This window comes from Pongo pygmaeus, chromosome 6 (assembly GCF_028885625.2).
Source record: "Pongo pygmaeus isolate AG05252 chromosome 6, NHGRI_mPonPyg2-v2.0_pri, whole genome shotgun sequence".
NCBI classification, from domain to species: Eukaryota; Metazoa; Chordata; class Mammalia; order Primates; family Hominidae; genus Pongo; species Pongo pygmaeus.
Window position 1 is genome coordinate 8899102 of NC_072379.2, and position 13736 is coordinate 8912837.

At 41.1% G+C, this 13736-nt stretch overlaps 2 protein-coding genes across 3 annotated transcripts in view; both read right to left on the bottom strand.

The window, feature by feature from the left end:
• LOC129041703 (cytochrome P450 3A5) overlaps positions 1-813 on the bottom strand; it is a 37900-nt gene extending 37087 nt beyond the window's left edge. The window contains exon 1 of one of the 2 annotated variants that reach the window (XM_054497206.2): positions 624-813. In XM_054497206.2, coding sequence (XP_054353181.1) covers positions 624-694 — 71 coding nt within the window. In that variant the 5' untranslated portion in view covers positions 695-813. The remainder of the gene's footprint in view (positions 1-623) is intronic. The other variant, XM_054497207.2, reaches the window with a different exon arrangement.
• Positions 814-5887: 5074 nt separating this feature from the next.
• The window catches only part of LOC129041699 (cytochrome P450 3A7), a 50487-nt gene continuing 42638 nt past the window's right edge, over positions 5888-13736 (bottom strand). Inside the window, exon 13 of the mRNA XM_063668148.1 lies at positions 5888-5998. Within this exon, the coding sequence (XP_063524218.1) occupies positions 5903-5998 (96 nt within the window). The 3' untranslated portion in view covers positions 5888-5902. The remainder of the gene's footprint in view (positions 5999-13736) is intronic.

Here is a 13736-nt window from a genome sequence, read left to right on the forward strand (position 1 = left end):
ATGACAGGGTGGAGGAGTGACTCATAGGAGGGAGGGGATTTTCAGGGACATGGCACAGGAAAGAGGGAAGAGCCAGGGGACAGCTTCCCATGAAGTCTTGGTGTTCCCTGGTGCGTTAAGTAAATGATATCCTGGGGTGGAAGGCAGGAGAGCAGGAACCAGGTCTACAGGGGCAATACATCTACACATCCCTCCCAGCAGACACAGAACCCAGAAAGTGAATTAATGAAGCCACTCCTTCCTGTCCTCAGAATCCCCAGAGCCTGGGAAGGGGATGAGGATCACGCTGTCCGTCGTGGTCAGTAGATTGTAATCTGCCTCTGCCATGTTTTCATTGATTAGTCTTCATCAAATCTAAGCTAATCCGATCATTCCCACTACCAAATGCTGTCCCTAAACCCTCCTAGTCACCAAAATTAGAAGGTGGATGGGAGAAATGCTTATTTATTCATTAATGGATCTGCATAAGATCAATAATAACCTGTATGCGTTTGTAGCATCCAACACTTCAGCTACTTCTCCTTGAACATCTCTTTTGATCTTCAAAACAGATAAGGGAAAAGGGGCCCGATTAGCACCCTAAGTCCAAGGAAACAAAGAGAGGAGCTTGGACAGTTACTCACAGATAGAGGAGCACCAGGCTGACAGCCAGGAGAAGCCAGGTTTCCACCGCCAAATTTGGGATGAGGTCCATCGCCACTTTCCTTCTTCAACTGTCTTCTGTGAGTCTTCCTTTTAGCTGCGTGCTGCTGTTTGCTGGGCTGTTTGCCTGGAGCTTCCCTGCCCTGCACAGCAGTCTTCAGCCAAGCTGCTGAAATGTTTATGTGCTGGAGAAGGAGGCAGGGCTGTAGCTGCAGCCAATAGCAAAGAATCGCACACACTCCTTTGCTGACCTCTTTTGAGTTCATGTTCTATGAGGAATCACAAACAACTTAATCAGGGTTCTTATCAGAAACTCAAGCGGAGCCATTGGCATGAAATCTATTAACCCTCCTCTCACCTGCCCCTGTCTCCATAGCTGCCTTCATTCTAGAAAAATTGAAATCCATCCTCACAAGCCACACCTACACATCTTTACCCACGCAATTCCCTCTCCGTGCAGTGTACCTGTGCCCCCTAGATGACTCCTACACATCCTTCCAACCCCAGCCAGACAGACCCCTTCTGCTAAAATTTTTCCTTACCAACCTCCTCACACAAATGTAACCATTTCCTCCTCTGGGTGCCTCCTATCCCCCTCACACAGTTCTATTGTCCTCTTTTCTCTCTACCACCATTGTGGGTTTCTGTGCCTGTTTCCCTTAGTAGAGGTGAGCTCCTCAAGGGCACAGTCTGGTATTATTTACTTTCATGACCCTGGTTCCTAGCAGGGTACTGTACACACGGTGGGTAACCAGGAGTGTTGGTGGAGTTGTCTTGGGTGAGATTCCTGGGCGTTTCATCCCCTCTGACTCTGTGGTGATAGCAATAGACTAATGGTTGCTTGGGACTCAAATGCAGCCTCACTGTGTCCCAACTAATAAAATTGGTCTTGTTCTGCAAAGGAAAATAATAGAAGTCATTTTCTGCCACTTAATTCCTCATAAGGTAACATAACATGAAGAGACTTACCTGTTGAGAGTTGTACTGAATGTGTCAAGGAAGATACTATGCATCAGAAGAACACCCAACCACTTTGTGCCTCTCATCTATTCATTCCTGTATTAAAGCATTCATCATGTATTTTAAAAGCTATGCTCCCAGTACTTAGGGTACAACACTGACTAAGACCCAGACATTAGCTCAATTGTTTTGATTCGTAGATCCCACAAGTAAGTGAGAACATGCAATGTCTGTGTTTCTGTGCCTGGCTTATTTCACTTAACATGATGACCTCCAGTTCCAGCCATGTTATTACAGATAACAGGATCTCATGCTTTTTTCATGGCTGAATTGTGCTCCATTGTGTGTAATTGGAGCACTTTCTTTATCCATTCATCTGTTGATGGACACTTAGATTGCTTCCAAATCTTGGCATTTGTGAATAGTGGCTATTGTGAATATGGGAGTGATGATATCTCTTCAATATATGATTTCCTTTCTTCCAGGTATATACCCAGCATGGGGATTTCTGGATATTATGGTAGCTCTATTTAATGTTAATTTTAATGTTTTGAGGAACCTCCAAATTGTTCTATATAGTGGTTGTACTAATTTACACCAACAGTGTACAAGGGTTCCCATTTCTCCACATTCTCACTGGCATTTGTTGTTGCCTGTCTTTTGGATAAAAACCATTTTAGCTGGGGTGAGATGTTATCTCATTGTGGTTTTGATTTGCATTTCTCTAATGACCAATGATGTTGAGCACCTTATCATATGCCTATGTGGCATTTGTATGTCTTCTTTTGAAAAATATCTATTCAAATATTTGCCCGTTTTTTGATTGGATTATTAGATTTTTCCCTACAGAGTTGTTTGAGTGCTTCATGTATTCTGGCTATTAATCTGTTGTCAGAGTGTGATTTTGAAAATATTTTCTCCCATTCTGTGGTTTGTGTCTTCACTTTGTTGATTGCTTTCTTTGTGGCACAGAAGCTTTTTAACTTGATCTGATTCCATTTGTCCATTTTTGCTTTGGTTGCCTGTGCTTGTGGGGTAGTTCTTTGAAAGTTTTGCCCAGACCAATATCCTGAAGAGTTTCCACAATGTTTTCTTGTAGCACTTTCATCGTTTGAGGTATCAGATTTCAGTTTTTTTGTTTGTTTGTTTTTTGTTTTTTGACAGAGTTTCACTCTCTTGCCCAGGCTGGGGTGCATTGTCACAATCTCGGCTCACTGCCACCTCCGCCTCCTGGGTCCAAGTGATTCTCCCACCTCAACCTTCTGTGTAGCTGGGACTACAGACATGCACCAGCATGCCCAGCTAACTCTTGTATTTTTTGGTAGACATGTGGTTTCACCATGTTGGCCACGCTGGTCTTGAACTCCTGACCTCAAGTAATACACCCGCCTCAGCGTCTCAAAATACTGGGATTACAGGCATGAGCCACAGCACTCAGCCAGGTTTCAGTCTTTCATCCACTTTGATTTGATTTTTGTGTCTGGTGAGATACAGGGTTCTAGTTCCATTATTCTGCATATTAATATCCAGCTTTCCCAGCACCAGAAGAGACTGTCTTTTCCCCCAGTGTATGTCGTTGACAACATTGTTGAAAATGAGTTCACTATAGGTGTGTGGAATTGTTTCTGGTTCTCTATTCTATTTCATTGGTCTGTGTCTGTTTTTATACAAGTACCATACTGTTTTGGTTATTATAGCTCTGTAATATAACTTGAAGTCAGGTAATATGATTCCTCCAGTTTTGTTCTTTTTGCTGAAGGTAGCTTTTACTATTCTGGGTCTTTTGTGGTTCCATATAAATTTTAGGGTTTTTTTTTTTCTATTTCTTTGAAGAATGCCATTGGTATTTTGAGAGACTGCATTGAATCTGTGCATCGCTTTGGGTAGTGTGGACATTTTTAACAATATTAATGCTTACAATATATAAACATGGAATATCCTTCTTTTTTGTGTCTTCAATTTCTTTCATCAGTGTTTTACAGTATTCATTGTAGACATCTTTCTCTTCTTTAAGTTAATTCCTAGGTATTTAGTTTTATTTGGGGTTATTGTAAATGGGATTACATTTTTTATTTTTGCCAGATTGTTCACTGTTGGCATGCAGAAATGCTACTGGTTTTTGTATGTTGATTTTGTATCCAGCAACATTACTGAATTTGTTTATCAGATCTAATAGTTCTTTAGTGGAGTCTTTAAGTGTTTCCATATATCATTTGGAAATCATTTGGAAATATCATCTGGAAATCATTTTCAAATATCACTTCCAAACATTACTTGGAAATCATTTGAACATTTTCTTGCTTCCTGGCACAAAATGTGTCCTAGGCTTATCTTGAACATTCTTAATCCTGGCCCTGGAATCAGCCATTTCTCTAAAGAGCTCTGGTTCCTTTCAGTGGAAAATGGTATTAATAAGCCAAGATCTGGGCACTAAGTGTGCTCATTGCTATTGAAATGCCATTGTTACCTAGCCCTATCAGTGGAGAGAAGTAGGGAGTATATGTTTTTTTGTACACACACACAAACACATATGTACATTTATGTCTATCTAATTATCTTGTCCTCTGTTATCTTTTTATCACCTATCTAACCATTTATCTATCTAGAAGGGTATGAATATACACGGATACTGCATTTTAATCTAATTTCATAGGATTCCTGCTAGTTTTCTCCCTTTCTGAATCCATGACTCTTTTCTGCAAAAGTGACACACCTGGCTTCCAGTATACTTTATTTACTTATTTGATCAATCCCCTTTATGTAGTGAAACCTCACCCATCCCTTCTCACTCATGGATGCCCTCCTCACCTCATGCCCTAAATAGGTTCTCCATGCCCTATTTAGGCTCTGGCTGCTTTTGCAGGCCACCCCTCTGTGTCGACATTTTCTCTGCTTGCTTGGACTCCCACACACAGGCCAGGCTGTTTCTCCATGTGAACACCTACTTGGTCCTCACCCTACTAGGTCTCTGACTTGGAACCATCATGACACTCTCTTTTCTACCTTAATGTGTGGCCACCATCTGGCTGCCACCCACCTAATGACTTTAGGATTAAGTTACTCAGGAAGGGAAAGTAAAGAAAGAAGTAGGAACAGATAATGAATGAGTGTGTTTAGCCTGTTGCCCAATCTATTGACCAATCGACTGTTTTTTATTAAGTGTTCATTGCATTAAGACAGTTGGGAGTTGAGAATGGAATGCAAGAGGTGTAAGAAAACATGTTTCCTGTCTCCCAGAAATATCAGGGGAGATGGTTTGAAAACATTAAATCAAAACTAATAATATAATAAGGGATTCAGTTGTATGTTACAAAATATATGTGGTCAAAAAGGCATAATTTTTTTTTTGAGATGGAATCTCACTGTCACCCAGGCTGGAGTGTAATGGTGCGATCTCGGCTCACTGCAACCTCTGCCTCCAGGTTCAAGTGATTCTCCTGTCTCAGCCTCCTGGGTAGCTGAGATTATAGGTGCATACCACCACACCTAGCTAATTTTTGTATTTTTAGTAGAGATGGGGTTTCACCATGTTGGTCAGGCTGGTCTCGAACTCCTGACCTCAGGTGATCCGCCCGCCTTGGCCTCCCAAAGTGCTGGGATTACAGGCATGAGCCACTGTGCTTGGTCAAAAAAGGCATAATTAAACTATGAATATTCTTTCTAAGCAATGGGCAAAGTCACAGTGGATTAATTCTCACCTATGTTAATAATCACATTGGAGTTCTAACAAATGCCCCACACTAACAGTGGTTACAATGATCACAAATATTTATTTGTTGGTTCTCATTCATTCAGTTCTATAGATTTCTCCTTAATGTTCAGGAAAGTATCTGATGATACTTTTGTAAGAGGTTTTTATTGATTTGCTTAATATAAAGCTTATTACAGAATACTCCAGATAAAACAGCTGATATAAATGTCACTGTTAGAGCCATCAAAATAATTCTTATTTTCATTAATAATTGTGGATGAAATTATTGAGAAATGTTGATTCTCTTATCAGAGCTCAGGAGGAGTTAATGGTGCTAACTAGGGGTGGCTGAGATTGTCCTGTGAGAAACAAAGAAGCCAAATCTACTTCCCAAGCACTGACTTGGTCACCTCCTTTATATTCCCAAGTATAACACTCTACACAGACAGGGAGAGAGCTCAATGCATGTACAGAATCCCTGGTTATTTATGCAGTACATTGGATGAAGCCCATCTTCATTTCAGGGTACTATTCACAAAGTAATTTGAGGTCTCTGGTGTTCTGGGTCACAGCTTTTTTGAAGAGCAAAGCAGAAGTCCTTAGGAAAATTCAGGCTCCACTTACGGTCCCATCCCTTGACTCAACCTTTAGAACAATGGGTTTTTCTGTTTGAAGAAGTCCTCCTAAGCGTAATTTCAGTGGGATCTGCAACAGTTAAACAAGCATATTGAGAAGCATTAAATAAAGCAAAAGTAGAAACTATAGCATCAAAGTAAACAAAAAATGTATTGCTGACTATGCACATAGTTTGTGACCATTACAAACTATGTGGAAATTCAGGGAGGTAAAGCAAGACCAAGATGTTCCAAGGAAAATATGAGGAGGATTTCATATCAGTTTTGAAATAATTCTCCTTTGCTAGAAAGATCAATAACAAGGGTGACGCCACACCAAGATTGGACAGGCAGTCGCTGGGCAGGTGCCCTTGCAGAAATATTTTTGTGTAAGGTTGGGATTGCCTTTGTGCAAGCTTGTGGTTTCGCAAAGCGTTTGTGATAGTTGTGTTAACAGGCACACAAGCATGGGAATCCCCTCTTCGTAGCTTGCTTTGATTTGTCAGGATTTTTAAACACACACACTGACACACACACACACGCACACACACACACAAACACACATGTGACATCATTTGGTTCTGACAACGTCCACATTCGCTATTGTAAAACTTTTCAAGGCTTGTCCTACCAAGGATCCCATATGTCACCTGGTGTCGAGGTCTTCAGTTCTTCAGTCCAAACTAGGCTGGAAGCATTGTGGTTACCACTTTTCTCCAGGCTTTGGTGGCCCAGGGACTCCCAGCATCACGTTCTTTCCAGTGTCTTCGCTTGCTTTTCTTTTCTTCCTTAGGTGACCTTTTATCACATGCATTGTCTCAGACCCTCTAATATGTGCTCATAAATGCATGGCATTGTCTCCTTCCCACATCAATACACTTTCAATTAAGAGCCAAAACTTGGGGGGTGGAGCCAAGATGGCCGAATAGGAACAGCTCCAGTCTACAGCTCCCAGCATGAGCAACACAGAAGACGGGTGATTTCTGCATTTCCATCTGAGGTACCGGATTCATCTCACTAGGGAGTGCCACACAGTGGGTGCAGGACAGTGGGTGCAGCGTACCATGTGCAAGCTGAAGCAGGGCGAGGCATAGCCTCACTTGGGAAGCACAAGAGGTCAGGGAGTTCCCTTTCCTAGTCAAAGAAAGGGGTGACAGATGGCAACTGGAAAATAGGGTCACTCTCACCCTAATACTGTACTTTTCCAACGGGCTTAAAAAATGGCACACGAGCAAAATGTAAAGACCGTCAAGACTAGGAAGAAACTGCATAAACTAACGAGCAAAATAAACAGCTAACATCATAATGACAGGATCAAATTCACACATAACAATATTAACTTTAAATGTAAATGGGCTAAATGCTCCAGTTAAAAGACACAGACTGGCAAATTGGATAAAGAGTCAAGACCCATCAGTGTGCTGTATTCAGGAAACCCATCTCATGTGCAGACACACACATAGGCTCAAAATAAAAGGATGGAGGAAGATCTACCAAGCAAATGGACAACAAAAAAAAAGGCAGGGGTTGCAATCCTAGTCTCTGATAAAACAGACTTTAAACCAACAAAGATCAAAAGAGACAAAGAAGGCCATTACATAATGGTAAAGGGATCAATTCAACAAGAAGAGCTAACTATCCTAAATATATATGCACCTAATACAGGAGCACCCAGATTCATAAAGCAAGTCCTGAGTGACCTACAAAGAGACTTAGACTCCCACAGAATAATAATGGGAGACTTTAACACCCCACTGTCAACATTAGACAAATCAATGAGACAGAAAGTTAAAAAGGATACCCAGGAATTGAACTCAGCTCTGCACCAAGCGGACCTAATAGACATCTACAGAACTCTCCACCCCAAATCAACAGAATATACATTTTCTTCAGCACCACACCACACCTATTCCAAAACTGACCACATAGTTGGAAGTAAAGCTATCCTCAGCAAATATAAAAGAACAGAAATTATAACAAACTGTCTCTCAGACCACAGTGCAATCAAACTGGAACTCAGGATTAAGAAACTCACTCAAAACCGCTCAACTAGATGGAAACTGAACAACCTGCTCCTGAATGACTGCAGGGTACATAACGAAATGAAGGCAGAAATAAAGATGTTCTTTCAAACCAATGAGAAAAAAGACACAACGTACCAGAATCTCAGGACACATTCAAAGCAGTGTGTAGAGGGAAATTTATAGCACTAAATGCCCACAAGAGAAAGCAGGAAAGATCCAAAATTGACACCCTAACATCACAATTAAAAGAACTAGAAAAGCAAGAGCAAACACATTCAAAAGCTAACAGAAGGCAAAAAATAACTAAAATCAGAGTAGAACTGAAGGAAATAGAGACAAAAAAAAAACCCTTCAAAAAATTAATGAATCCAGGAGCTGGTTTTTTGAAAGGATCAACAAAATTGATAGACCGCTAGCAAGACTAATAAAGAAAAAAAGAGAGAAGAATCAAATAGATGCAATAAAAAATGATAAAGGGGATATCACCACTGATCCCACAGAAATACAAACTACCATCACAGAATACTACAAACACCTCTATGCAAATAAACTAGAAAATCTAGAAGAAATGGATAAATTCCTCGACACATACACCCTCCCAAGACTAAACCAGGAAGAAGTTGAATCTCTGAATAGACCAATAACAGGAGCTGAAATTGTGGCAATAATCAATAGCTTACCAACCAAAAAGAGTCCAGGACCAGATGGATTCACAGCCGAATTCTACCAGAGGTACAAGGAGGAACTGGTACCATTCCTTCTGAAACTATTCCAATCAATAGAAAAAGAGGGAATCTTCCCTAACTCATTTTATGAGGCCAGCATCATCCTGATACCAAAGCCGGGCAGAGACACAACCAAAAAAGAGAATTTTAGACCAATATCCCTGATGAACATCGATGCAAAAATCCTCAATAAAATACTGGCAAACCGAATCCAGCAGCACATCAAAAAGCTTATCCACCATGATCAAGTGGGCTTCATCCGTGGGATGCAAGGCTGGTTCAATATATGCAAATCAATAAATGTAATCCAGCATATAAACAGAGCCAAAGCCAAAAACCACATGATCATCTCAATAGATGCAGAAAAGGCCTTTGACAAAATTCAACAACCCTTCATGCTAAAAACTCTGACTGAATTAGGTATTGATGGGACATATCTCAAAATAATAAGAGCTATCTATGACAAACCCACAGCCAATATCATACTGAATGGGCAAAAACTGGAAGCATTGCCTTTGAAAACTGGTACAAGACAGGGATGCCCTCTCTCACCACTCCTATTCAACATAGTGTTGGAAGTTCTGGCCAGGGCAATTAGGCAGGAGAAGGAAATAAAGGGTATTCAATTAGGAAAAGAGGAAATCAAATTGTCCCTGTTTGCAGACGACATGATTGTGTATCTAGAAAACCCCATTGTCTCAGCCCAAAATCTCCTTAAGCTGATAAGCAACTTCAGCAAAGTCTCAGGATACAAAATCAATGTACAAAAATCACAAGCATTCTTATACAGCAATAACAGACAAACAGAGAGCCAGATCATGAGTGAACTCCCATTCACAATTGCTTCAAAGAGAATAAAATACTTAGGAATCCAACTTACAAGGGATGTGAAGGACCTCTTCAAGGAGAACTACAAACCACTGCTCAACGAAATAAAAGAGGATGCAAACAAAGGGAAGAACATTCCATGCTCATGGGTAGGAAGAATCAATATTGTGAAAATGGCCATACTGCCCAAGGTAATTTATAGATTCAATGCCATCCCCATCAAGCTACCAATGACTTTCTTCACAGAATTGGAAAAAACTACTTTAAAGTTCATGTGGAACCAAAAAAGAGCCCACATCGCCAAGTCAATCCTAAGCCAAAAGAACAAAGCCAGAGGCATCATGCTGCCTGACTTCAAACTATACTACACGACTACAGTAACCAAAATAGCATGGTACTGGTACCAAAACAGAGATATTGATCAATGGAACAGAACAGAGCCCTCAGAAATAACACCACATATCTACAACTATCTGATCTTTGACAAACCTGAGAAAAACAACAATGGGGAAAGGATTCCCTATTTATTAAATAGTGCTGGGAAAACTGGCTAGCCATATGTAGAAAGCTGAAACTGGATCCCTTCCTTACACCTTATACAAAAATTAATTCAAGATGGATTAAAGACTTAAACATTAGACCTAAAACCATAAAAACCCTAGAAGAAAACCTAGGCATGACCATTCAGTACATAGGCATGGGCAAGGACTTCAAGTCTAAAACACCAAAAGCAATGGCAACAAAAGCCAAAATTGACAAGTGGGATCTAATTAAACTAAAGAGCTTCTGCACAGCAAAAGAAACTACCATCAGAGTGAATAGGCAACCTACAAAATGGGAGAAAATTTTCACAACCTACTTATGTGACAAAGGGCTAATATCCAGAATCTACAATGAACACAAACAAATTTACAAGAAAAAAAGAAACAACCCCATCAAAAACTGGGTGAAGGAGAGAACAGACACTTCTCAAAAGAAGACATTTATGCAGCCAAAAAACACATGAAAAAATGCTCATCATCACTGGCCATCAGAGAAATGCAAATCAAAACCACAATGAGATACCATCTCACACCAGTTAGAATGGCGATCATTAAAAAGTCAGGAAACAACAGGTGCTGGAGAGGATATGGAGAAACAGGACCACTTTTACACTGTTGGTGGGACTGTAAACTAGTTCAACCATTGTGGAAGTCAGTGTGGCAATTCCTCAGGGATCTAGAACTAGAAATACCATTTGACCCAGCCATCCCATTACTGGGTATATACCCAAAGGATTATAAATTATGCTGCTATAAAGACACATGCACACGTATGTTTGTAGCGGCACTATTCACAATAGCAAAGACTTGGAACCAACCCAAATGTCCAACAATGATAGATTGGATTAAGAAAATGTGGCACATATACACCAGGGAATACTATGCAGCCATAAATAATGATGAGTTCATGTTCTTTGTAGGGACATGGATGAAATTGGAAATCATCATTCTCAGTAAACTATTGCAAGGACAAAAAACCAAACACCGCATGTTCTCACTCAGATGGGAATTGAACAATGAGAACACATGGACACAGGAAGGGGAACATCACACTCTGGGGACTGTTGTGGGGTGGGGTGAGGGTGGAGGGATAGCATTAGGAGATATACCTAATGCTAAATGGCTAGTTAATGGGTGCAGCACACCAGCATGAGACATGTATACATATGTGACCCGCACATTGTGCACATGTACCCTAAAACTTAAAGTATAAAAAAAAAAAAGGCACACCAGGAGATTATATCCCACACCTGGCTCAGAGGGTCCTATGCCCACGGAGTCTCGGTAATTGCTAGCACAGCAGTCTGAGATCAAACTGCAAGGTGGCAGCGAGGCTGGGGGAGGGGCGCCTGCTGTTGCCCAGACTTGATTAGGTAAACAAAGCAGCCGGGAAGCTCGAACTGGGTGGAGCCCACCACAGCTCAAGGAGGCCTGCCTGCCTCGGTAGACTCTACCTCTGGGGGCAGGGCACAGACAAACAAAAAGCAGTAACCTCTGCAGACTTAAATGTCCCTGTCTGACAGCTTTGAAGAGAGTAATGGTTCTCCCAGCATGCAGCTGGAGATCTGAGAAAGGGCAGACTGCCTCCTCAAGTGGGTCCCTAACCCCCGAGCAGCCTAACTGGGAGGCACCCCCCAGTAGGGGCAGATTGACACCTCACACGGCTGCGTATTCCTCTGAGACAAAACTTCCAGAGGAATGATCAGGCAGCAGCATTTGAGAGTCACCAATATCCGCTGTTATACAGCCACTGCTGTTCTGCAGCCACTGCTGCTGATACCCAGGCAAACAGGGTCTGGAGTGGACCTCTAGCAAACTCCAAGAAACCTGCAGCTGAGGGTCCCATCTGTTAGAAGGAAATCTAACAAACAGAAAGGACATCCACAACAAAAACCCATCTGTACGTCACCATCATCAAAGACCAAAAGTAGATAAAACCACAAAGATGGGGAAAAAACAGAGCAGAAAAACTGGAAACTCTAAAAAGCAGAGTGCCTCTCCTCCTCCCAAGGAATGCAGCTCCTCACCAGCAATGGAACAAAGCTGGATGGAGAATGACTTTGATGAGTTGAGAGAAGAAGGCTTCAGATGATCAAAGTACTGCAAGCTACAGGAGGAAATTCAAATCAATGGCAAAGAAGTTAAAAACTTTGAAAAAAAATTAGACGAAAGTATAACTAGTATAACCAATGCAGAGAAGTCCTTAAAGGAGCTGATGGAGCTGAAAGCCAAGGCTTGAGAACTACATGAAGAATGCAGAAGCCTCAGGAGCCGATGCGATCAACTGGAAGAAAGGATATCAGTGATGGAAGATGAAATGAATGAAATGAAGCGAGAAAGGAAGTTTAGAGAAAAAAGAATAAAAAGAAATGAACAAAGCCTCCAAGAAATATGGTACTATGTGAAAACACCAAATCTACGTCTGATTGGTGTACCTGAAAGTGATGGGGAGAATTGAACCAAGTTGGAAAACACTCTGCAGGATATTATCCAGGAGAACTTCCTGAATCTAGCAAGGCAGGCCAACATTCAGATTCAGGAAATACAGAGAACACCACAAAGATCCTCCTCGAGAAAAGCAACTCCAAGACACATAATTGTCAGATTCACCAAAGTTGAAATGAAGGAAAAAATGTTAAGGGCAGCCAGAGAGAAAAGTCGGGTTACCCACAAAGGGAAGCCTATCAGACTAACAGCGGATCTCTCGGCAGAAACTCTACAAGCCAGAAGAGAGTGGGGGCCAATATTCAACATTCTTAAAGAAAAGAATTTTCAACCCAGAATCTCATATCCAGCCAAACTAAGCCTCATAAGTGAAGGAGAAATAAAATACTTTACAGACAAGCAAATGCTGAGAGATTTCGTCACCACCAGCCCTGCCCTAAAAGAGCTCCTGAAGGAAGCACTAAACATGGAAAGGAACAACTGGTACTAGCCACTGCAAAAACATGCCAAAATGTAAAGACCATCAAGGCTAGGAAGAAACTGCATCAACTAATGAGGAAAATAACCAGCTAACATCATAATGACAGGATCAAATTCACACATAACAATATTAACCTTAAATGTAAATGGGCTAAATGCTCCAATTAAAAGACACAGACTGGCAAATTGGATAAACAGTCAATACCCATCGGTGTGCTGTATTCAGGAAACCCATCTCACGTGCAAAGACACACATAGTCTCAAAATAAAGGGATGGAGGAAGATCTACCAAGCAAATGGACAACAAAAAAAGGCAGGGGTTGCAATCCTAGTCTCTGATAAAACAGACTTTAAACCAACAAAGATCAAAAGAGACAAAGAAGGCCATTACATAATGATAAAGGGATCAATTCAACAAGAAGAGCTAACTATCCTAAATATATATGCACCCAATACAGGAGCACCCAGATTCATAAAGCAAGTCCTTAGTGACCTACAAAGAGACTTAGACTCCCACACAATAATAATGGGAGGTTTTAACACCCCACTGTCAACATTAGACAGATCAATGGGACAGAAAGTTAACAAGGATACCCAGGAATTGAACTCAGTTCTGCACCAAGCAGACCTAATAGACATCTACAGAACTCTCCACCCCAAATCAACAGATTATACATTTTTTTCACCACCACACCACACCTATTCCAAAATTGACCACATAGTTGGAAGTAAAGCACTCCTCAGCAAATGTAAAAGAACAGAAATTATAGCAAACTGTCTCTCAG